The sequence below is a fragment of the Lygodium microphyllum genome, chromosome 8, assembly GCF_053477565.2.
Source record: "Lygodium microphyllum isolate KBCC chromosome 8, Lygodium_microphyllum_v1.1.10, whole genome shotgun sequence".
Classification (NCBI taxonomy): domain Eukaryota; kingdom Viridiplantae; phylum Streptophyta; class Polypodiopsida; order Schizaeales; family Lygodiaceae; genus Lygodium; species Lygodium microphyllum.
The window spans coordinates 21,682,581-21,707,061 of NC_141142.1; the positions used below are offsets into that span (position 1 = coordinate 21,682,581).

The following is a 24,481-nucleotide window of genomic DNA, read 5'->3' on the forward strand; positions in this document are numbered from 1 at the left end:
TGTTCTATGACTATCTAACATAATATCCAAAATACAAGATGATTCACCTTGCCATCAACCATTGAGTAAATGCTTGCCAAAAATCTCATAAGCATTTAAAGACTTGCATCACATGTGATGCCATCCAAATGGTATTCTCATGCAAATGAATAGCTAGTCAATGCAGGTGTTACAAATGCTTGAATCAACAAAGACCCCAACTCGCCAATGAGTCCATGCATTTGCGATTGGCCTTGCCCGCGTTGAAAAAACCTCTATAGCATAACTTGAGAAACTAGGGATCTATATTTTGTGGTGTGCTATGTGCACAGCACGAAAAAAGACATGCTCTGAGTGGACATGCATGTGTGCGCAAAGGAGAGAGTGGCATGAGGGCCCATAAATTAAGACATGCAATCTCATTGTAGCGAAAGCATGGGGTATCTTAAAACGCATTTAGGTATCCTATTTTTTCAGCAGACAGCAAACACTTGATTATATTTTCTTAAAAATGACTAATCTATTGCTGATCAGTTGCTGATCCAACAACCTTAAGGACATGCTGAGATCTAACTTAGTGCGTAGTGCATATTGCCTCTAGGTTTTCTAAATCAAGTCCATAAATATGACCACCAACTATTCCCATCATAGAAGATGCAGAACAATCAAATATTACTATCAGCTAAGACAACTTTAACTAAACTTTATTTATAGGATTCAAGATCGTGTATACATGCTTATTACAATCAACAGATGAGGTACAAATAATATCCATCAAATCTTGGATATTATATGAAAATGACGAGAATGTTATTACTTATACATACAGCAAAGAATGTGAATAAACTAAGGCTATCACTCGAATGCTCGGTCATTGGCATGTCCAAAACAAAATCTGACTGCACTACCAAGACATACCACACAACTCCCAAGCTAATATCTGGTTTCAGTGAACAAAAACCCAAATGTCTCCAACAAATTATACCTCTACACCGTTACACCACTCATCACTCCCCACATATGTAAGGAAACAAAGTGAATTTCCTGCATCCACACCAGCGAGCAGCAATTGCTCATAGAATGAAAGATGCCCCATCTAGCTGAAAGCACTCCATGCATCTGTACTACGTTTAGGCGTCTGCCCGCCCCCAAAAGGGCCAGTGCCTGAGAAAGGGTCAGACTCATCAAATGACGTGAAGCCTCGAGCTGGCCCTGAATCTCGAACACTGCTAAATGAGTCAAATCTTGCAAAGCTACCACCATCAGATGAGTGACCAAAATCATTAGCATTGCTACTAAATGAATCAAACCGAGCAAACTGTTGATGAGTAGGTGTGTAGTTATCAAAGGGAGCGGCACTGGAGGGACGAGCTGAAGTAGCATTCGTATGCAGAGGGGTACTTGGAACAGATGCATCAAAAAAGACCGATGTTTCCTTTGTGCGAATAGGCCCAAGGGAAGGAAAATCTTCTGGAGTATCAGTGTGACGAGCTGGGCTTGAGAGCATGTCAAAAGGATCACCAAAGGCAAAGGATGCAGAGGTGGACTTTCCTGCTTGAAAACCAGTTTCAACAGCACCCTGTGCACCCAAGGAAAGAATAAAATAAGAGTCATTGACCTCAAACTACCTCTCAAATAGGATTTTATTAAGAGTATAGCTTTACCTTATTATCAGTTGTTCCCCAGGATACATTTGAATCCAGGTCATCACTTCTGTGGCTGAAAGCTGGTGCCCAATCACCTCCATTGTCACCAAAAGCATCAGCAAAGTGTGAGGTTTCATGATCATCACCACTGCAGCCACATCAAAGACATCAAGTAAAAACATAATGCATAAGCTTCACAAATATGTATGCAATGAGTTGGAAAGGAAAGAAGTGTATAAGATCCTAAATCTGTAGCAACATGTTTGTGCTTTCTTCCGAATTCCTGTAAACCAATGCAAAGCACGATCTACACTTTACGAGGTACCACAAAAGAATCAAGAGAGCACAGAGGTCAACTTCCTGTGAACCTTGAGAAGGCATAATCTTGATCAGACAAATACCAACACGAATAGATGCAGCTAAGAGGACAGACTACACACCTATGCAACTCCTTGCTATTAGCATTTGGATTGCTAAATATGCCAGAGTCTGAATGCTGAGGACTAGAAGGGGATGCATCATGATGAGGACTACTGTCACCATTCCTGGTAGTTTCATCGTCACTATCTGCTCGAGGGGATGCGCTTTCGACATTCCCATGAGGCTGCACTTCTTCAGACCGCACCTCAGCATCTGAAGAAATGTCTAACCCATCCTCAGTCATTCCATTACCATCCCAGGTAGGGACACTTTTTGGTTTTGCAGCAACACCACCTGCCGTTCCTTCCTCCATAAATTCTTGGACATAAACAAAACCTGAAAAACAAGCTGGAATGAGAATTCAATATCAAAGGAAAATCGAACTAAACTTCAGAAAGATTCCACCAGAAAAGAGTTCATTATACTCCAAAACATTTGTACATGTTGAGGAATCACAAAAAACAACATTTAAGGGGGAATACTCTACAGGACATCTGATGAGGACTTTGATGTCTGTGATAGAAGATTTCAACATTGTATGTAAGCAGTGTTCTGAAACTATGTAGAAGTAAATAACTAATTACAACATTCAAGTAGAAATAAATACTAATTACAACATTCAAGGCATGTGATTCTTAAGACCATGTACATACGTATAGAAAGACTTAGACAAACAAAGAAGGTTCAAGCACGTTTAAAAAGGATCCAAGAAACGATACTTGTCATACATAACTACACTGACCTTCATGCTAGAAAATAATAAAATGGAAAGTAAACCATATTCTAAAAGTATATATATGGGAATAACTGCCTACACCCTCCAAGACATGTGACGCTGAGGACTACAGAGACAAAGACTCAGACAAACAAAGCCAGTCCAAGCCGGTTCAGAAAGGATCCAAGAAACGATACTTGCCATGCATAAATGCTACACTGAGATTAATGTTAGAAAATAACAAAGCAGGAAACTCAAAGAGCTACATCACATCAATGACTAAGCCCTAAGTAAGAAGAGGATGGCTATCTATCTGCACTCTAGAGCACAAAGATACATGGGAAAAACATTGCAAATACAAGTATCTATATGGGAATAACTAACTACAACATCCAAGAGGTGTGTTGCTTAGGACCATGTACCTACAGAGACAAAGACTTAGACAAACAAAGCCAGTCCAAGCAGGTTACAGAAAGGATCCAAGAAATGGTACTTGTCATACATAAATACACTGAGCTTAATTTTATACATAGGAGGAAAATACACAGGAAAGACATTGCAAATACAAGTAAGAGCTTGAAGGAATTAACAGTAAAGACATCAGAAAGCCCTGATGAGAATTTGTAGGCTAATAAGAGCAGATGAACTTACCTTCATCTTCAAACTTGTCCCAGTCTTCATCCCATTGTGCGGCGTTCTCCTGTATGCCTGGTTGCCATCCTGCTTACAAAAGAGTGTAATCAGCAACAGCAAATTAAGAATATGTGCATCCAAGAAAGTTTTATGTGAACTCACCAAACGGTAACTCAAGAATAGACATTGGCTTGATGCGCAACCTCAGTTGTTTACATTTTGCATTTAAAGCTTTTCTCAACTCATCCAAGTCATTCTGTAGCCGGTCTGCACGAGCCTGAAGTAAAGAAAATTTCAGGTAACTTGTGAACACTCTTGCAGACATTCTTATGAGACAGCAGTAAAGAAATCTTAAGGTAATTTGTGAACACATCTGTGGACATTCTTTGCTCTATCATCTTCCACAAACATTCTTGATTCCTCATTATGGAGTCCTATGAGGAGCCAGATGACAACAGTTGAAAGAAAACCATTAAAACAGCATTTACAGGATTATCATGCTGTCTAGTATAATAATCAAAAAACATACATTGAGCCTTCCTACAAACTAGGACTGTATCACTTTTAGCACAAGGAAAGAAATTCCTATGTGGCTTTCAGCACAGTATTCAACCCTCATTTCAACTGAAGCAAGAAATTTGAAAGAAATTTGAGCAGTTGTTTAGGAAACACCAGCTCCCAAGACCAAACAGCCCACCAAATGCAAAACTGATCCCAGGGAAAATTGTAAAGTAATGCACATTACGATAGATGAGAAACATAGAGGCAGGGAGATAAAGCAAAAGCTTGTAAAAGCTGAGATTACTTGGAGTAGTGCATTGGTGTCCCCGCCTTGTTCCATCCTAAGTATCGCATTGTACAGTTCTAACCTTCGCTCCTGCATGTCGTGAACCAGTTTAAATTTCACTCATTGGCATTGAATCAACAAAGTGCTCAAGGTTGTACTTGCACAGGTCCCAGTGACGTTAGGACAAACCTGGACATCACGGAAGGCAGCCTCATCTGTGAGCAAACGAGACTGAGATTCCCCAGCCTGCTTGAATTTCTCATCATAACGCTTTGCTAATGATTCGACCTGCAACAATTCCCAAAAACTCCATTGTGATCCAAATGTTTTTGTAGTACATTATTTCTTGAAAATGAAAATGCAACAACCTCCTAGAGGAAACTTAAGAAAATCAATATCAACCTTGATAGTTTTATGTTAAGCCATCAATACACTTCCAGAAAATAATGAAATCCAAAAAATATTCTGACTGCTCCTGCTCCCCAGAAGCTAAAACCACTAGATTAACTTCCTTCTAACCGTAAATGCTATCTATCATAGACCTATGTTTATAACACTCGTCATTTGGCTGACAAATAGTTATGAACATTCAAAACACATGAAATCTCAAATCTCAGCATCAAACAATGCAAGGTTTACAGGCCTGAACTCAACCTCACGCTTATCAGCAGCTGCTCTTTCTGTGATTTCCGCAAGGCGATTGTCACAGCGTGTCTTGAATAGGACCTGCATATATATTGCACCATCAACAGTAGTCAAAAGCAATAGTCTCTTGGAAAGAGATAATGCATACTGAACAGAGAAGAAATTCAGACATTAAAGTATTAAAGACACACAATGTCTTGTAACTTGGTGCGATAGTACTCCATCTTCTCTTTGGAGTCCATAATCTCTTTCTCCAGTTCCTGAACCTGCTCATATAGGGTAAAAACTCCATCATCTCCATGCGATGGGACTATCTTAAATCTAAAACAGCCATACTTCCTTTAGACATTAGAAAGGATGCCCAATAAACAATATTTAGAAAGTGAATCACAGCACGCATCGAATAAGAAAGTCGTTCTTGGAATGCTCAAAAGACAACGATCAGTATAATCTGTTTCAAACTAGCACAAGATACTTCCTACTCCCAGGTTATACCTCATATCTAGAACAGCCAACGCTTCCTGTAAACATCAAAAAGAATTGTCTAAGCAATATATACCAAGTGAATTAAAGAAATTTTGCCAAATTGAGAAAGGTCATTCTTGGAAAATGTCAAAGATGATGGGCACAGGTCAAAGTAGCATATGGCATTTGTATAATCTACACAAGCAGCACCAACAATAGTATACTGTGTTGTCATTGCTTCTTTTCTCATTCTGGGGATGTATTGCTCTAGAGCCTAGCGAGCAGGTAAGGACAGCCATATTTTTTTGTTTAGGTTTCCACCCTCGGTTGTCTCTAACTGCTTCAGTGGCTGCAGTTGATTATCGTCTAATTTTAGTTTGATCAGCAGTTCACATCTGCATTTCAGTCAGCCTTCTACTCATTGTATTTACATTAAGCTTGCTTGATCAGCTTGTCAATTTGCCTAGCCTTCAAGGCTCGGTTCAGTTGTAAAAGCCTTGTTCCATTTGTAAAATGCAGCTGTCACAGCCTGTTTTGTTTGCTCCAGACCTTCAATGGCCACCACATCATCACTCATTGCTGAAAGCACCCTAAACAATGGAGCTGCTTAATGATTAAAATATTTGCTTATTTCTGTGACTAACCATTTGAAGCAAACGAAAAAGATAAAAACCTGAGGCTCAGTATGACAATTATTCAAAATTAGATCACATCCGTAGATACATAAAGATGTGGAGACAAACTAAGGGATACATAAAGGTGTGGAGACAAACTAAGGGTTGAAGATGGGCAAACCACCCTCCAAATAAGGAATATCTTTCTGCTCAACCCATGTCCCTTCAGGCTGAGCTCAGTTACAATAACTATGAGTGAGGAGAACCACTCTCACACAAGACCATGCAAAAGATGTGCACATGCAAGCTGCCCTTCTTAAAGCACATCTATGGGGACAGTACTTCATAAGCTCCTTTATGCCTTGAGGGCTCAGACTTCACCGGATCTGTGAACTTGCAGCATATGACATCTATGTTGTTGGAGCATTAACCTGCAGTCAAATTACAGAAGAGGTTGCCACCTCAAGCTAGCAACATGCATGTTTGAGCTTTTGCAGCTACAATGGTGATATGAAGATGGAAGGGAAGTGCTACTTCTACAACAAAGAGAAATCTCCAAAAGGATCCCAAGAACCTAGCAGCTTTGCAAAAGGAGAGGAAGCACCAAGACAACTCTGACTCGTCATCATATTCAGACTGCAACTTCCATTCCAATTACGCAGCCAATACTGCAATGGCCCAAAAATCTCTCTTTTTGTGTTCGAATCTATGGGAGTAGAAATAGCCTTACACCCCTCCATCTCAATAGTCAAAAGCTCTTGCACATACCATTGTTGTAAGTCTGGGGAAGAACGTGAGAATGACAATACTTTGAACTTAACCAACTTCATCAATTATCACCATGAAAAATCAAAAGATAGAGAGAGAGAGAAGAGTAGGCACCACATTAAGAAGGGAACCAGCCTCTCCCCCTTTTCAAGAATTTATTGAAACAAAATCATATACAAAAGGGCTACAAAAGGGCTGATTTGTTACGATTCTGAAAACTAAGGTTTTGAAACCCTAATTTCTACAAACTCCAGCTAGCAAGTTGATTCTCTTCTTTAGTGCTTCAATCAAATCAAGCTAAGTAGAAAGCATTTCTTAGATGAGAGATAGATAGGAGAGTACAATGCATTCCATTGAAATTTCAACATGAGAGCTTGTTTCAAATGAAAAGAGAGATCTCCAATATAAAGGTGTGGGGCTTAGGTGCTCAAAAGTAAAAATTAGAGGCTATAAATTAGAAGTGTTTGTTGAAAATGACAGGTGTAGGTAGACACACTTGTCTCTTCAATGTCCTCTTCCAAATGCCACATGTCACTTTTCTAAAGAAAGAAGCTTCTAAACCTTCTATTCTAAAAATCTCTCAAACGGTTAAGAATTTGAGAAAGCTGATGAAGACAAAATTATTCCTTGTAAAATTCGAAAGCCTTTGACGCCAACACAATTTCCATTTGAGAGACTTTTAAAAATAGTAACTTCTTAAATTTTAGAAATTGCTAAATTTAGCTTTTAGAGAGCTTCATTATATATGTTCATTGGTTCATGGTTTATTTCTTCGATCACGAGCATCTAGTTTCACTTTCCGAAATTACTCATTATATAGACTTCTAGTCAATGTGACTATCTGAGTATAAAAGTCTTAGTCGTCTGAACTTTTTCGTCAATTTGAGCGCCCAACTAAAACTTTTAATTTCTTTTGGGCATCTGATCAATGACAACCCAAGTATAATTATAGGGCATTCTGGCCATTCACCACCCTTATCTAAAACGATCAACATTTAATCATATCTTAAAATACTTAAATAATACAAATTGCCTTTCAAACTACATCAACATCAAATTGATTTGGAATCATTGAGCCAATATGTCTTGGTAATAATTGATATATAAAAGGTTTGTGACATCCCTCTCTCTTTAAATCTATCTTGTCCTCAAGACGTTGCTTAAGAGTATTTTTTATCCTATAGCTTCTTCATAAGCTACAACTATTTTCGGATAGTCTTTAAAATACTCTTCTAACATTCATTTAGAATCTAAATGAGAGTAATTTTTAAATTTCAAAATGAATTTTCTAAAAATATTTCTTCCACGTTTTCTGATCATATGAAAGACTATTTACTCCGGTTGAAGTATATCCTCATGTTCATCTACTTCAGATGGATCCTCTATTATAAGTTCCAATGGTGAAGGCCCTTCATAAGGCTTCAGAAGATGGATATGAAAAGCATTATGACCTCTCCAATGCTCTAAAAGTTGTAGCCTATAACAAATATCATCAATATTTTCAATGACTTGAAATGGCTATAATTTCTTACTACAAGCTTAGTGACTTGAAATGAAGGCTTATTAGAGCTTTTTAGACGAGCTTTGTCAAATTTCAACCACACTCAAGTCTCCTTTTTGTAAAATCAATTGTCTTCAATACTTATCTACTACTTTCTTTTGTTTTTCTTAAGATGTTTGGATAGCTCGTCCAACTCAGGCAAATGTTGTATCTATATCACGTATGAACTCATCGGCATGTAATATCCCCTCGGTTTTAAGAATAGGTAATAAGAGTGGTTTTTTATATATGATCTCAAATGGTGCTTTACCTATAGAAGTATGAACTGTGTTATTATAGACATATTCTACCAAAGACAAATATTTTTCTCATTGTTGGTTGGCTTCATGGCAATAGCACTTTAGTATATCCAATATTATAAGATTAAATATCTCACTTTAATCATCTGTTTGAGGATGATAAAATAAGAAAATGTAAGCTTTGTACCCAAATTTTCAAACAGAGCTCGCCAAAAGAGACTAGTGGTTCGTGGATCTTTATCACCCACAATGGATTGTGGCAACCCATGATACTTTAAGATTTATTGAATAAATATTCTAGCCATATATTAAGACTTGATAGTCTTTTTGACTGGAATAAAATAATCATATTTGCTAAACCTGTCAATAATAGTCTCTATGACATCATTGCCGTTTGCTTATTTGACAAGCCAAAAATTAAATCCATAGCAATGCTTTCTCAAGGTTACCTCCCAATTAGTAATGGTTGCAAAAGCTTTGCAAGCTTTTGGCGATCAAACTTAATCTTTTAGCATACAATACATTCTTTGATAAATTGCACAATGTCTCGTCGAAGACTTGGCTAAAAGAAATATATTTCAAGAGCATTGGTTGTGGCCAAAATACCACAATGAGCCATGTAGGGTGTCGCATAATATTCTTTCATTACTTTAGACCTGAAAACTTTAATAATGCATAAATTATTCTCCATTATAAGAAACTCATCTTTAATAACATAAGAGTTTACTCATTTACCAAGTTCTAAATTCTCCCAAATGATTTTAAAATCTTCATCAAAAGCATATATATATCTCATAGTAGTGAAATTTGTATGATGAATCATAAACATTGTATCAATCTGAGATCTTCTTGATAGGGCATCAACTATCTTGTTTTACTTTCCAAGAATATGCAGTAGTTGAAAGTTAAATTGTACTAAATAATTGGCCCATTGAATATTTTCAGAAATCTTTGGTCAGTTGAGAAATTCTCTAAAACTATCATGGTCTGTCTTGATGAGAAATTCTCCACCTAAAACATAGTGCCTCAAATCTTTTAAAGCTTAAATGATAGCCATTAACTGTTTTTCATAGGTAGTAGCATTTCTTTTTGCATTTTGCAACCTTCTATTTGCATAAGCAATTGCATGCTCTTCCTGGTTTGAGATTGCAAAATGCAATCTCTTGAAGTATCACATTCCACAAAGAAAGATCTTGAGAAATTAGGTATTATCAAAATAGATCATTTATTGATATAGAACTTTAGAGTTTCAAAAGCTTCCTTCTTTAGTTAGGTCGATCCAAACACCATTACTTTCTTGGTTAAATCATGCAATGATCTAGCAACCACTACCAACCATTTAATGAATCTCCTGTAATAAGAGTATGATCCCAAGAAACTTTAAACTTCATGAATACTCGTCAATTCTGGCTATTCTACAATAGCCTTGACTTTTTTTTAATCCATCCAAAATTTCATATTTGGATACAATATAGCCCAAGTAGTGAATCTCTTCTCTCTTGACATAAAACTTGTGTTTACGGAGTTCTTCATACATTATTCTCAAGTGTTGCTTATGCTCTTTTTTATCTTTTGAATAAATCAATATATCATCAAAGAAAAAACATGTAAACTTCCGATGTGACTAAAGATTCTTTCTATCATTCTATTAAAGGTTACAAGAGCATTGGCAAGACCAAATGGTAGCACAAGAAACTCATACAAACCAAAAGTTGTCATGAATGCTATATTATGAATATCCTAAGGAGCAATCATTTTATCTAATGGTAGCTACTCTTCAAGTCAATCCGGCTGAATACTTTGAATCCGTCCAATCTATCCAAGATATTATCAATTCTTGAAATACAAAACCTATTCCGAATTGGAATTTTATTGAGAACCATGTAGTCTACACACATATGCTAAGATCCATCTTTCTTTTGCACTAAGAGAACTCGAGAGTAAAAAGATGAGAAACAAGGTCTTATTAGATCCTTCTCCAAGAGTTCATTCACTTGCTTCATGAACTCCTCTTGCTATGTTGAACTCACACGATAGGATGGCCTATTTGAAGGTGAGCTCCTAGGAATGAGATCAATGTGATGATCTTTTGGCCTCTCTAGTGCTAACTCGTCAAGTAAAGTGTCTATAAAACAATCTTTATACTCCTTTAAGAAACTCATTCGGTCCTCATTCATATCTAAGATACATTCTTTAATTCTAAACTCTTTGTTAGAATCTTTAATAAAAATAAAGTATGAGGAAATAGACTTTTTCATTGCTTTACGAATTTATACATGGGATAAGACGAGAATAGAGTTTCCTTCTACTGCCACACCAAAAGATACATTTATACCCTTGAAAGGGAATCTAAACTTATTTTGATTCCAATCGATGACTCGATCTATTCTTCTGTGCCAAGGTATTCCTAATACAACATCACAATGACGAAGATCTCCCATGACAAAACTCTCATTATCTACATAATCTCCTATCTCGATTCGTAGTTTTCTAAGAACGACAGTAACTTCAAAATCCATTCCTTAAAAAGCAACACCTGACATTTTTGGTATTTCAAACCTCTCCTTTGGTAGATGTAGAGCCTCAACAATTCAAGGATGGATATAATTATATATAGCCCCTATATCAAAATAAATAAGATTGATTAGCAATCTTGCCCCAAGCCATAAAAAGCTTCCTTTCCTCTAATGGAGTTTCATCTTGTTGCAAGCATTCCTTATGTATAGCATTTGCTTGAGACATCTTATGGGACTAGTTTTCCTTCTTTACCTTATTAGAGCATTGCCCAACCATGTGTTCTTTTTCTCCACGAGAAACATCGTTCTTCTCTACTGTTGATATGTTAGCTTCTTTTTGGATGGCAAAGATGGTAAAAGTCAATGTCACTATCTGAGTGTAAAAGTCTTAGTCATGTGAGGTCTCTAGTTAATCTAATTGCCCGACAAAAACTTTTAATTTCTCTTGATCACCTCGTCAATGACGACCTAAGTATAATTACCCTCAACTAGAAAAATGAGCACTTAATCGTAGCTTGAAATACTTAAATAATATAAATCGCCTTTCGAAGTACACAAGCATCAAATTGATTTCGAATCATTAAGCCAATATATCTTGGTAATAATTAATATATAAAAGGTTTGCTGCAATTGTTGGGAGATCAAAATCCCCCTTAGAGTCCACCAAATCTCATGACTTGGAAGGAAGTGGATAAGGCCCATATCCGTCATCTCGAACATCTCGTGGAGTGCCTCCTTGGTCTGCTTGATCTTCTTGGGCATGATCACATGTCAAAATGAGATCATCCATAAAGCACGAACAATGCATATCCTTTGACTGAGGTATGGATATACAACTAGGGATCAGTAAAAAAACATCGATACTCTTAACTTTCCTTGGAGAAACAAGTCTATCTTCTCGTACCAAGCACGCAAACTTGTTTGAGGCCATAAAGGGCCTTCTTCAATCTATACACTTTGCCATTCAATGAGAAAAAGCCAAGAGACTGCTCAACATAGATCTCCTCCTTTAAATCTCCATTAAGAAATGCGAACTTTATATAAGCTCATAAATCGGCCATCTTCTATGTGGTTGGCTAAGGCAAGAAAGGTCCTAGTTGTGGCGATCTAAGCAGTAGGAGCAAAGGTATCATGGAAATGCACTCCTAGCCTCTACGTAAATCCTTTAGCAATGAACCACACCTTGTCATTATCCAAAGTTCCATCACTATGGTACTCGATCTTAAAGACCCACTTTATACCAGTCACCTTTTGATGAATGAGGTAATGCACAAGATCCCCAGTGTCATTCCGCTCAATCACATCCAACTCCTACTCCATAGCCTTCTTCCAATGATTTGATTGCAAAGCTTCCTTCACGAAGGTAGGCTCCCTATCCTATATGGCATGAGACATCAAATAGTAGTTAGTACAAACAAGCTCAAAAGAGTCTGCCTAGTTCTTCCAAGACCATCACGAGTCATCTTGCAACTACCACTCCCTAGCAACTCTATCAATCCCTACATCATTGAGTGTATCACGTGCTTAACAAGGAGAAGGCCGATACTCCCTCTGTCACTCTGCCTCTACTGAAGCCTCTAGAACGTCCACTAATACCGACTGAATGAGTAAAACTAGTGGTGAAATAATCTCCTCCTCCACTAAAAGGCACTAGCTCAAGTGCCCAAATGTCACCCGAATCTCCAAGGATGGGATGGTCAACACCCCTCTCTGCAACTGAAAACTCCATGAACCAAACATTTGGACTCGTATATAGCTCCCATAAAATGTAACCATAAAATATGTATCCCTGGGAGCAAGCTATAAATCACAAACACTGATCTTTTGGAAGATGGCTCAAACTTCTCCCTCTATTTCTTTGGGATGTGAACATAAACATCACATCCAAATACCCTAAAATATGAGACATTTGGCCTTTGACCAAAGTACGCCTTAAAAGATGTCATATCAATCGTGACTGATGTAGGGGATCAATTCAAGATGTGGACAATGGTTGCCACTACTTCAACCCATAGATACTAAGGTATCTGTTGAAGCTCCGTCATAGTCCATACTATCTCAATCACATCGTGATTCTTCCCTTTCAATATGTCATTCTCGTGAGATGTTTTTGTGTCAGCAAAGTCTCGATGAAAGCCATGATTTGCACAAAACTCGGCTAGCTTGTTGGAGATAAGCTTCCCTTCTTTGTTGAAACACAAGGACTGAAGTTTCTTGCCAAACTTGTTCCTCTCGAAGACCAACCAATTCTTAAAGTGTGACTCACACTTTAACTCCAAGAAATACGCCCACGTCATCCTACTAAAACCATCAACAATTAGCATAAAGTATAAACTCCCCTTGAGGAACTCCATCCTCATTGATCCACATAAGCCTATCGAAACAAGCTCCAAGGGCTCCTTAGCCCTACGTGAAGCCTTGCTAAAAATAGCATCTCTATGCTACTTGCCACGAATGCAAGACAAATGGCGGGTGGCTCACCCAATCTCTAGCAATCCATACACAAGCTCACCACAAGCTACCTTCCAAAGATACTCGTAGTTGAGATGGCCGAACCGAGCATGTCATAGCTTTGTTTTAGTATATGAAGAGAAAAAAAAAGAAGTAAAGGTCATGAAGTATGCAGCTTATAGACTCGATTCTTCTCATGACTTACACAAAAAACCTATCGAGAAGCTCCATCAAGAACTCGAAAACAGTCCTTATCAAACTTGACCATAAGGCAGCCAAGAGCATAGATCTAGCTCACTAAAGAAAAAAAAGATATTCCAACCATGGCACATAGAGAACCTCTAATGTGTGAGCACCACCTTGCCCATCCGAAATCAACAACATATCACCTTTGCCTTTGATAGGGACCAAAAAGCTATCACCTATGAGAATTTATCCATGCATCAAACACATCCGTGCAAGACTATCTATAGAAAGAGCCATGTGGCAAGAAGTGCTACCATCCACAATTCACTCACGAGGCTAGGGGACCATCATCATAGAATCAAAGGATATCAAAGAAGCATTCTCAATCACATCCAAATGGAGAAAGGCGACCGATGAAGAAGCAACCATTGCTTTTGAGTCCTCCACAAGTTTCTCCTTCTTGGTACCTTATTGTCCTTGTCAAGGCAATTCTTCTTCCAATGATCTATCTTGCCACAAATGTCACAAATAGACTCTTTGGGCTTTATCTTGCTTGGCCTTCTTATCCTTCTTCTTGATGTTATTCTTGCCCTTCTGTTAGAGAGGCTCACATGTCAATGCCTCTTCCGACTTGGGAGCATTCTAACCTTTGAGTTGTTCTCTTGATCTAAGACCATCAAAACCAACTACTCCCACTTAAGGTATATATCCACTTTGAAGTAATCAAGGTAGAATATAATGGATTAAATTGGGGTGGTAACTACGAAACAAAAGTTATCGTCGTGTACTCTGAGGTAACTGTCTTCTTTGCATTCTAAACCTACATATACCATTGTCAAAGCTTGTTGACATGCTCTTGCATGGAAGTGAACTTAGACGAGTTCAACGTTTGCGTCTGTGCATCCAAAGACATCCATTTCATAATGGTTATCTAATTGTAAAACTAGTCCAATTATAGCTATATCTCTGGAGCAACAATCAAATGCTCCATGTGAGCTATCAAGACTTAAGTGCGAGAGAGAAATAGGAAGGAGCAAATATGGGTATTCAATTTATCCCAATGTGTCAGTATCTTCACCAACTCAACTTTCTCATCAATAGAAAGCTTGGAGGCATCACAAGCTATAGGATGGTCGATGGCCTCATTCACAAGCTCTATCAAGTCATAGCACTCCATGATGGCAAGCATCATTACCCGCCAATTGCAGTCATTCTTCCCATTGCGCTTCTGATCTAAAGAAAGGGATAGTAACACAAGAATCTTACGATCCATGATAGCCTAAAACTCCACATTGATCTCAAAAGACATTGTCACCTAAATAACCTGCACAGAACAAGGGCAGCCCTCTCTAACTCCAAAAACACAACTTGCTAAGGCGAGCAAACACCTACAAAAAACAAGAACTTTGCTTCTTCTTTTTTCGTGCTTCAATTATTTGCCTCAACCTTGTGTCAATGCAGAGCTCTCCCATTCGCCCTCAAACATTGAAAACACAAACTTTTGTCACACCGAATCTCCCTTTTAGATCTTCCCACGATCAATCAACCCTTCAATGCTATTCTGATACAATGTCAGAGTGCAACGAATATGGAAGTGTATGACCGGATTGAAAGAAAATGAACAAAGAGAAGAAGGTCAAAGAAAAGAGAGAGTAGAACACAGAAATCTATAGTGATTCTAACCAGTGAATGAATGCTAAAATGAAAAAGGCAGATATGTATACATGCTGTCAAATGTATCTCAGCAAAGCAAATTCTCTCTCCATTGGGAAAACCAAGTGAATGTACTCGGAGGCTGGCCAGCCTATAAATAGGCATAAATTAATCATAAAAAAGATCAAGTCGGCTAGTTTAAGCCGACCAACTGCTGCAAATAAGAAATCGCAGCAATAAATAATAAATAATAAATATTGTGTCATACCACCTATGCCATGCACCATCAACACAACCTACATAGCATGCCTAATTACCTGGAAATACAAGAAATGACCAAGCAACTGCAAAAAATTGTCTAACCTATATCTAGGAAATGTGTAACTGTGCCCAAGAGTGCTAACTGTACGACAATAAACTGCCAATGTCTGTCCATGGGATGAATAAATCTCGATGGTTCGAATGGAGGCACTTCTACCAACATTTCTCTACGACATGAGTACCCTTCCCACAATGTAAACACTTGGGCTTAGACGACTTCTCATCCTTCTTGTCATCCTATTTCTTGTTATTGTTGTTTGCCTTCTTGTTCCCCTTCTTGTTTCCCCCTCTTGCACCTACGATAGAAGCTTTAGTAGAGCCGAATTCATTGGCTCCTATCTCTTTAAGACGCAGGTCATGCTCTAAGACAAGTGGAGCTAGATCCTCCCAAAGAAAAGTCTCTCTCATTCTCATGTAAGAAGGCTAGTGTAAAAAAACATCATACTTAGAAGATGGTAGCTAGGTAAGGAGAAACATCACCATATCCTCAAACGATATTATCCGTCCAAGGAATGCAACCCTCATATCCTCGATCTTGTTAATGTGGTCCTTCATAGAAGGAGAGTCATCAACCGAGAGCATAGGAAGCTTTTTTTCCAAGGTGATACAATGGGCAAAAGTCTTCTAATGATAAGAGAAGAGAGAGCTTTGTCCATACTTCTATGGCCATCTTTAATATGAGCACATGAACAAGGACAACCATGTAGACTCATCAAGAGAGAGGACTAGGCTCACAGTTGAGCCTATCCCAAAGGGTTGCATAATCCATAGATTAGCCAACAGCAAGATTCTCCACAAGCTGAGGAATAGGGATAGTTACCAAAGTCCAAGGATCAAACATATCAAGAATGCACTCCACATGCAAGACCAAAGGTAGTAATTAGTGTGAAAATATGCTAGGGTTTGCACTAAGGAAACACAACATGTACCACGACTGAAACACAAAGACTCAAACAGTAACAAGCAAAACACAAATGCAAAACTCAAAAACAAACGCAGAGAGAAGAAACTTTGAAATGAATGAATGTAAGAGTGTACAAGATGCCGAAAGGCGGAGCAATGGAGTGTCAGAGAATGACGTCCAATGGAGATGGATCCCAAGTGCTATGACAACCAGTCGAAATGATGAAAGGTAAAAGAACATCAAACGTCGATCACTAGAGAGTCAAAAAACTAAGGCAACTGCAAGGATGATGCGTGAGAAGGGTGGCAACACCAAAGAGTTGCAAATGCAGCAAAAAAGAAGCCACCAGGAGAAGGATGAATGCCAACTGCCACTTGAAGGAGAGAAGGGCCAAACACAGACAGCAGATCACCTGATGCTAGGGAAAGGCTACCACCTGACGCTAGGGACTGTAGAGTCCAAATGAAAGCAGCAGATCACCTGATGCTGGGAAAAAGCTGCCACCTAACACTAGGGATTGTAGAGTATAAACGCAAGCAGCAGGATGGGTTGACATTGACAAGGATGCCAAACACAACAACAGTGGATGAAGATGCCAAGCACTAGAGGAGCTGTGGTGTAATCCATCGTTGGAAACAACTTAGAAATAAACCAATTGTGCTCTGCACAATGAGATTCATAGTATGCTAAATGCTAAAGAATGCTCATGCAACAAGTGTCACTTGGACAATGTCTCCTGGACAAATTGTTTACTTGCCCAAGTACCCTAGTACAAAGATGATGAAATCATGCAATGCATAGGGAAAGGTACAACAAGGAAAAAAGGCCAATGCCGAAATCAAGTGTCAACACCTGTAGAATACCCAAAAGGATAGAAACCCCCTCTCAACCTAAATGTCCATGTCAAAGAAGAAAAAGGAGCCTAATTATGTCGGTCTTTGTATAGTGCCAAGAATGATGAAGCATGCCCCTCTGAATGGATGTGTGTGTAAAACTTCTAGTGGACTTAATCGTGTAGCCTTGCATAGCGTAAGAACTAGCACTCAAACTCGTAGAAGATTGGTAATCTAGGTAGTGAGATAATGTGCTGGATAAAATGGAAGTATTTGTTCAGCAACTTGTTCAAGAAGAACGTGACCTGATAGTCATCTAAGTTTGGGAAGCCAATGGTGGCGAACTCCGTGAGTAACTACCAATATTCAGCCAACTTGACTTTCAAATCATCCCCTTCCTTAATGGAAAACTCCTGAAGCTTAAAATTGAGATTGATATGTCAAGTGCGATCTCGTGCTGCATAGCGATCAATTAGATGACTCCAACACTCAAATGTGAGGGAAAAATAATGTAACTAAGAGTGGACTCATGAACCAACCCCTACATTAACTCAACATTGGCCACAGCATTGCAAGCTCTCCATCGACGGATGTAATCAAGGTGAGCTAATAGAGGGTCCAACATCAATACCAGTGACAAGGTTCCAAGGTCCCTCATATTCAAGAACTTGTTTCGTGAAGTTCGACCAAGTGATGAAATTCAACTTGTCAGAACGAGTCTTATCCGTGGAGGCATTCTTGGCTATTGCAATAGGAGTGGTAATGTTAGAAGATAGAGAAGGTGTGTACAATGGGGGTTAGGGTGGATAGAGGGGATAGGATACAGGATCAGAATACACTTGGGAAGTGATCCCAAAGTGCCCACCATACATACGAGAAGTGTGCATAGTGGTTTAAAATGTGGACATGAGCATATTGGATATGGGCATGGTACTCGCATGAGAAGCCCAAGGCGAAGGGATAGCAACACAAGGAGCAGAGGATAAAAATCCATGCATAGCAATGTAAGGATATGGTAAAGTGAAGGTATGTGTAAGGTATAGTGTTAAAGAGTGGTCTTCCCCCCAAGGATACACCAATAGGGATAGAGAATGGAGGATAGATAGATGGTGGGATGGGGAATTAGAAAGTGCTAGGAGCAAAGATAAAAGATCCAACCCCTAGTGTGCTTTGAGCAAAAGTGAAGTGTAATCCTAGGTTTTGAAATGAAGATGTGAGTAAATCAAAATATGGAGAAGATAGTAGTGGGATTGGAGAGAGTTAAGAAGTGCGGTTTACTTGCTCAAATGAAACAAATGGTAAAGATATACCTGATGAAGAGTATTTGCTTCAAGAGCCTCCCTCTATTAAAGTTAACATACTGAAAACCATCTGGATATTGCATACCAAAAGGAGAAACAAAAGAGGGTTTTGGCTCATACAACTCAAAAGGATTATACAAACCTGACACAAGGCCTAGCTATGATAAAGGAGATGCATCACTAAACATGTCAAATGTCATGGTCCCTCCAAGATCAAGGAGATGGCCAATCTTACCAATTGATCCAGAAGGAGTAGTAGCACTCGTTGGAGGGATATAAACTGAGCTATATATGATGCACAAGTACTCTTCAAACTCTTCCTTTGTAAGATGATCAAAACAAGAAAAAGAAGACGGTAAAGGTGAAGAAGTGACTACCTCCTCCTCGAGACCATAATGCCTTCCTAGGGTCTCCAATGATGTAGAAGCCTGATAGGACATCATAGAATCCCCAGAAGATGTCTGAGACATTCTCGCACAAAGACTAGCCTCCACAATCAACACAAGATACTCTTTGGAAGAGCATCAGCTCTAATACCATGTGAAGATATCCTAGGATTTGCATTGAGAAAACACATGTACGACCAAGAATGCAACACAAAGACTCAAACAATGACAAGCAAAACTCAAACCCTAAATGCAAAATGCAAACACAAAACTCAAAACTCGAACACGGAGACAAACATAGAGAGAAGAAACTCTGAAGTAAATGAATGTAAGAGTATACAGAATGCCCAAGGGCACAGTAATGGAGTGTCAAAGAGTAAATACACCGGAGATAGATTCCAAGTGCTACGACCACCAATCGGAGTAACGAAAGGCAAGGAAACATCAAACGTTGATCATTAGAGAGTCAAGAAACTAAGGCATCTGCAAGGATGATGCCTGAGAGGGTGACGACACCAAAGAGTTGCAAACATGGCAAAAAAGAAGCTACCAAGAGGATGAATATCATCTGCCGCTTGGAGGAGAGAAGGGCCAAACGCAAATAGCAGATCGCCTGATGCTAGAGAAAGGCTGCCACTTGATGATAGGGATTGAAGAGTCCAAACACAAGCGGCAAGAAGAGTTGGCAATGGCAAGGATGTCGAGTGTAGCTAGAGGGAGGGCGCCAGACAGTGGGCAGCATCAATGGATGAAGACACCAAGCACTAGAGGACCTATGGAAGATATAGCAGCCATTGCAAAGGTCAAACCACCAAGTGAATGAAGACTACTGGCTGAAATCTACACAAGAGAAGTGAGACTAAAAGGTGGGCAGCTTGTCTATTTATAGAGGTTGAAGGGTGTCCCAAAAATTAGGACTTAGAAAAATCGCTTCTCTCTTGAACTACGCATCAATTTTATGTTTTTCATTAATTAAGCCTATTTTGGGTTTGTTTAAAAATGCTAATCAGCTACAAAGCATGGTTTAGCTCAACAATTAGATCCATGCAAATAGTCTTCTTTTGGATAGAGAAAGAAAAATGGGCACTGGAACAAAAGATGCCGTCATAGGCATCCTAGGGACAAAAGAATGAGCACTATGGGAGACGTGAAAAGAGGGGGCAAGAGGGAGGGAAGAGAGGGCTGCTCTGATCTTCGCAATCTGCCATGTGATGACTCCTGTGTAGAACACAATTCTGACCTCTAATCTTCACAACAATCACAACAAATGTCAAAGGGAATATGAATAGGATCCTCGTCTGAGCCATTATAGCCTTGGAATCTGTGATAACCCAAGTATTTGGACCTCCAAACACACTAAATCTCCTGCATTTTGCTGTAAAGAGCCCAAACGGAGAGAATAATCATCTACAAAATACCAGTTGTAGATGTCCCACCTTTGTAGAAGGCAAAAAATCTATATTTTCTACAACAAAACAATAGGCTGAAAATTTGTGTTTTCAACTACAAGGTGGTCTTCTCTATAGGAAACCTTTCTGTCCTCGCTTAGGCAATGATAACATGTGAGTGTGCAATGGAAGTGAAACACAAGCATAGAGAGAGTGCATTAAATCAAGAAAGAAAGCTGAAAACAATGATGGACTGATCAATCCTTGCTTACAACCCAAAGCATCTTCTCTATAGGAAACCTCCATGTTCTCAATTAGGCAATGATACCATGTGAGAGTGTGCAACAAAAGAGAGACACAAACACAGAGAGAAAAGAAGAAGTAGAAGACAACAGGAATGGAAAAGAAACTTGCACTAAATCAAGAAAGAAAGTTGAATACAATGATGGACTAATAGGTCCCTACACATAGCCCAAAGCATTAGTGAGGGTATTATTGAGCTAAAAATGCATTACAAATTGATTAGCTCTATAAAACAGCCCAAAACATGCAAATTACCAAAAGTTTCATTAAAAGGTACACAATCCTAGAGAATTTCTGTCCCATTAGCAAAACCCTAATTTGGAAGGATCCTTTTGCATCTATAAGTAGATAGGCTGCCCACCATTCAATCCATCCTTGTTTTGCAAGTTTCGTCCATCAACCCTCTTCCACTAGCTATCCAATCCCCAATGATTGCTACTACATGGTTATAGTTGTCGCCTAGCCTCCCACTTCTGCCAATGATCAGCTACCATCATCTTCAAGTGGTTACATCGCTGTGTTTACTAATTCCAGCCCCAGAGAATGCTGTGTTCTAGTTGCCAGCCACCGGCCCTTCCATTTCCAACATCCACCTCATTTGTGTTTGCATCTACAACAAGTTATTTTCGTGTTTTCGGCACTTTTCTTCATCGGTCTCTCTCTAATTGGTGCTTACTACACTCAGGATCCATCTCCTATGGACAATGCACATCAGCACCTCCCTCAACCAGCTCCCAAGAGAGTCACCAACTATTGAACAACTCTCCCCTTGAGCATTCTATAATTTCTTTCATTCATTTATATCATTGATTTGTTCACTTCAAAGTTCTATTTTTCTCTATTTGTGTTTGTGTTTTTGTGTTTTGCATTTCACGTTCAAGGTTTGTGTTTATTGCATTACTATTTGTGTTATTGTGTTTCAGTTGTATTCGTACATTTTGTGTTTTTTTGTGCAAACCCTAGCATATCTTCACATGGTATCAAAGCTATTGCTCATTTAAAGAGTATCCTATGGCTATCATGGAGAGTTTGATTTTGTGTGAGATACACAAAAAACCTGTACCTAGATCCTAACGGTTCAAATGACTCCATCTTCGGATCCTCTGATGCATTTCAATCACGATCGTACATTTACGTTTTCTGCAACACCGAAGTGTACAATTTACAAAAGATAGAAGATGATCTACCCTAAGTACTAGGGAAGAGGGGTATAGATAGCCCCAAAACCCCAAATCTACCTGACCTGAAATCTGCACCAAAAAATATGCAGCCGACCTGCTCCAAAAATGGCTGCCCAGCCCTATCTAGTAGCAAAAATGATGGCATGGCACTCTCTGGGAAAATCATTGATGTATGGGGCGGCACAACCCCTTGCAAGGCCTAACACTATGGGAAGTAATGCACACAAAACTGAATGGAAAAGGGAGTCAAAGCTTCAATGCCTTGGTCAAACTTTGACAAAGCTCACAAGTAGGAGATGACAGACTAACTAAACAAAAAGGGCAGGCTAGTAGAAAATGCTAAACCTAAAGCTGTTCACAAGGATAAACAGCCCAAAACAATTGTTGGTTTAGTCCTTGGTGTACTAAATGAGCAGCCAAATGACCATGGTACAAGGAATAAGGTAGCTGCAAAACATTCCCACCCCAAAATGTTGTGTTTCAACAAGAAATACTTCACCCTTGGGTAGATTGTAAGTGAAGCACCACATGAAATGGCAGAATAATACATATAAAAAACATATATTCAACGGCTTTTTGATAAAAATTTGCTTTTCCCTTGGATTGAAATGCACATGTGAAACGTAGCATACTGAAATGTTTCATTAGTAAAATGCATTTCTCATTTGCAACGGTGAAGTGAGTTTCACAATTACCATAGTACAAAATTATACAAAGCAATGAAACAAGATTAGAAAAACTATGATATTCCTTGATCCTAGAGCTCATGCAAATTTTATATCTTCTAACATGGTTGCAAAACTTGGTTTCTGAGAGAATGATATGGGACCTATGGGTGAGGTTGGCACGGTATGTCATGGTCGTGTTCAACCCATGGCATGTATCATTGGAAAGCTTCATTTGCACATTCACCAAATAAGCTAACTTATAGGGTGAGTGCATCTTAGCAATAGGAGATTATCAGCCATGTACAAGAGTTGTTAAAAAAGTGACTGATTCAACCCAATTCATCTCCATATTGCTCTCTTGTTTTTCTAAGAAGGATGGTTCATGGCATACATCCTCAATTATCATGCTTTGAACAAAATCACCCTAAAAAACGCTTTCTAATTCCTAGAATCAATGATGTGACGGATAGATGGTAAGGTTCAGCCATTTTCAGCCACATTGGTTTCCAAGCATTTGACAATTATATTCAATGAATGAATTCAAGAGACATAGATCGGTCATCAATGACAAGAAAAGTGACTTCTTTTTTCATAAGATTCACTCTTTGGTGTTGAGCTAAAAATGCATAAGCTTCACTTAAACAGCCCCAAAACATGCTTAATTAAGGAAGAAACCTTGTTTATTTAAAAGAAATGTGTTCCTAGAGAGTGTCTGTGTCCCATAAGCACAAAGCCACTTGGGAGGGCCCAAACTTTCTATAAATAGGTATGCTGCCCTTTATTCAGCCTTAATCTCGTTTTTATAGGTTTCAAGTATTTTCAACTTGCTGCCTACACCCCGTTCATGGGGGACATCACAGTCCACGCTGTCCATTGCAGTCTTCACTCATCTAGTGCTTATTTCCACCCCTCCATCATCATTTTGCTGCTATTTCCAGCCAGGCAACTACTGTTGTCCACCCATCCAGCTGTCGTACAGCCTGCCACATCAACATACTGCTATGTTTGCAAGCCCCAGTCGCCACTTTGCCAGTTTTCTCTCTCTTCCAGTTGTCCCCATCATCATCTCAACCTGCATTTGCAGATTTTCTCTCTCCTCAGCCTGTGTTTACAACGCACAATCTCTCTAGACTGCTGTCTGCATTAGGTCCAGCCACACACAAGATTTTCTCTCTCCTCAGCTTGCATTTACAGCGCACAATATCTCTAGACTGCTGTCTACATCAAGTCCAGCCACACACAAGCTGTGTTTACTATTGTTCGACACTTGGAGGCTGCCTTATTGCAATTCGGGATCCGTTCGGAGTACGACATACTCTCCAACTCATTACCCCTACCTTGATCCCTAAGATACAAGAGTTCGAAGTTCAATATTCATTCACTACATAATGTGTTTGTTGCATGAGCATTGTATATTCAGTAGTCATATCACTTCATTCATTCTCTGTGTTCATTGTCTCAAAGTTACCCTCACCCTAACTGTGTTATTCTATCAGTCTATGCTTTGTCGTACGATGTTACGTGTTTCTATATTAGGGTATTACTTCACATTTGGGGCACATTATGTTTGTTGATGGTATTCACATAAATCTTGCAAAGGTCGATGCCATACATACTTCACCTCACTTGACGTATATTCATAGGATTTGTAGCTTCTTAGGGTTATCATCTTACTATCAACCACTCATTCGTCACTTTGCTGAAATTGCATCACTCCTTAATGCTTTAAGTAGAAAGGGAATGCCCTTTAGTTGAGCAAAGGCATAAATTTCAGCATTTGAAAAACTAAAAGAAAAGTTGACATCAAATCTTATGCATATATTACCGGACCTTAAAAAATCATTTGTGGTTCAACGTGATGCTTATGGCAACATCATTGGGGTTGTTCTTATGCAAGAGGACCATGTAGTTAGTGGCA

At 38.9% G+C, this 24,481-nt stretch overlaps 1 protein-coding gene across 1 annotated transcript in view; it reads right to left on the reverse strand.

Annotated features, from left to right (window-relative positions):
- Positions 1 to 767: 767 nt before the first annotated feature.
- LOC148032046 (uncharacterized) overlaps positions 768 to 24,481 on the reverse strand; it is a 47,835-nt gene continuing 24,121 nt past the window's right edge. The window contains exons 5-13 of the mRNA XM_087682663.1: positions 5,017 to 5,091; positions 4,835 to 4,906; positions 4,370 to 4,468; positions 4,199 to 4,270; positions 3,556 to 3,670; positions 3,412 to 3,480; positions 2,066 to 2,381; positions 1,644 to 1,773; positions 768 to 1,558 (exon numbers count right to left, since the gene is read on the reverse strand). Coding sequence (XP_087538789.1) covers positions 1,076 to 1,558; positions 1,644 to 1,773; positions 2,066 to 2,381; positions 3,412 to 3,480; positions 3,556 to 3,670; positions 4,199 to 4,270; positions 4,370 to 4,468; positions 4,835 to 4,906; positions 5,017 to 5,091 — 1,431 coding nt within the window. The 3' untranslated portion in view covers positions 768 to 1,075. The remainder of the gene's footprint in view (positions 1,559 to 1,643; positions 1,774 to 2,065; positions 2,382 to 3,411; positions 3,481 to 3,555; positions 3,671 to 4,198; positions 4,271 to 4,369; positions 4,469 to 4,834; positions 4,907 to 5,016; positions 5,092 to 24,481) is intronic.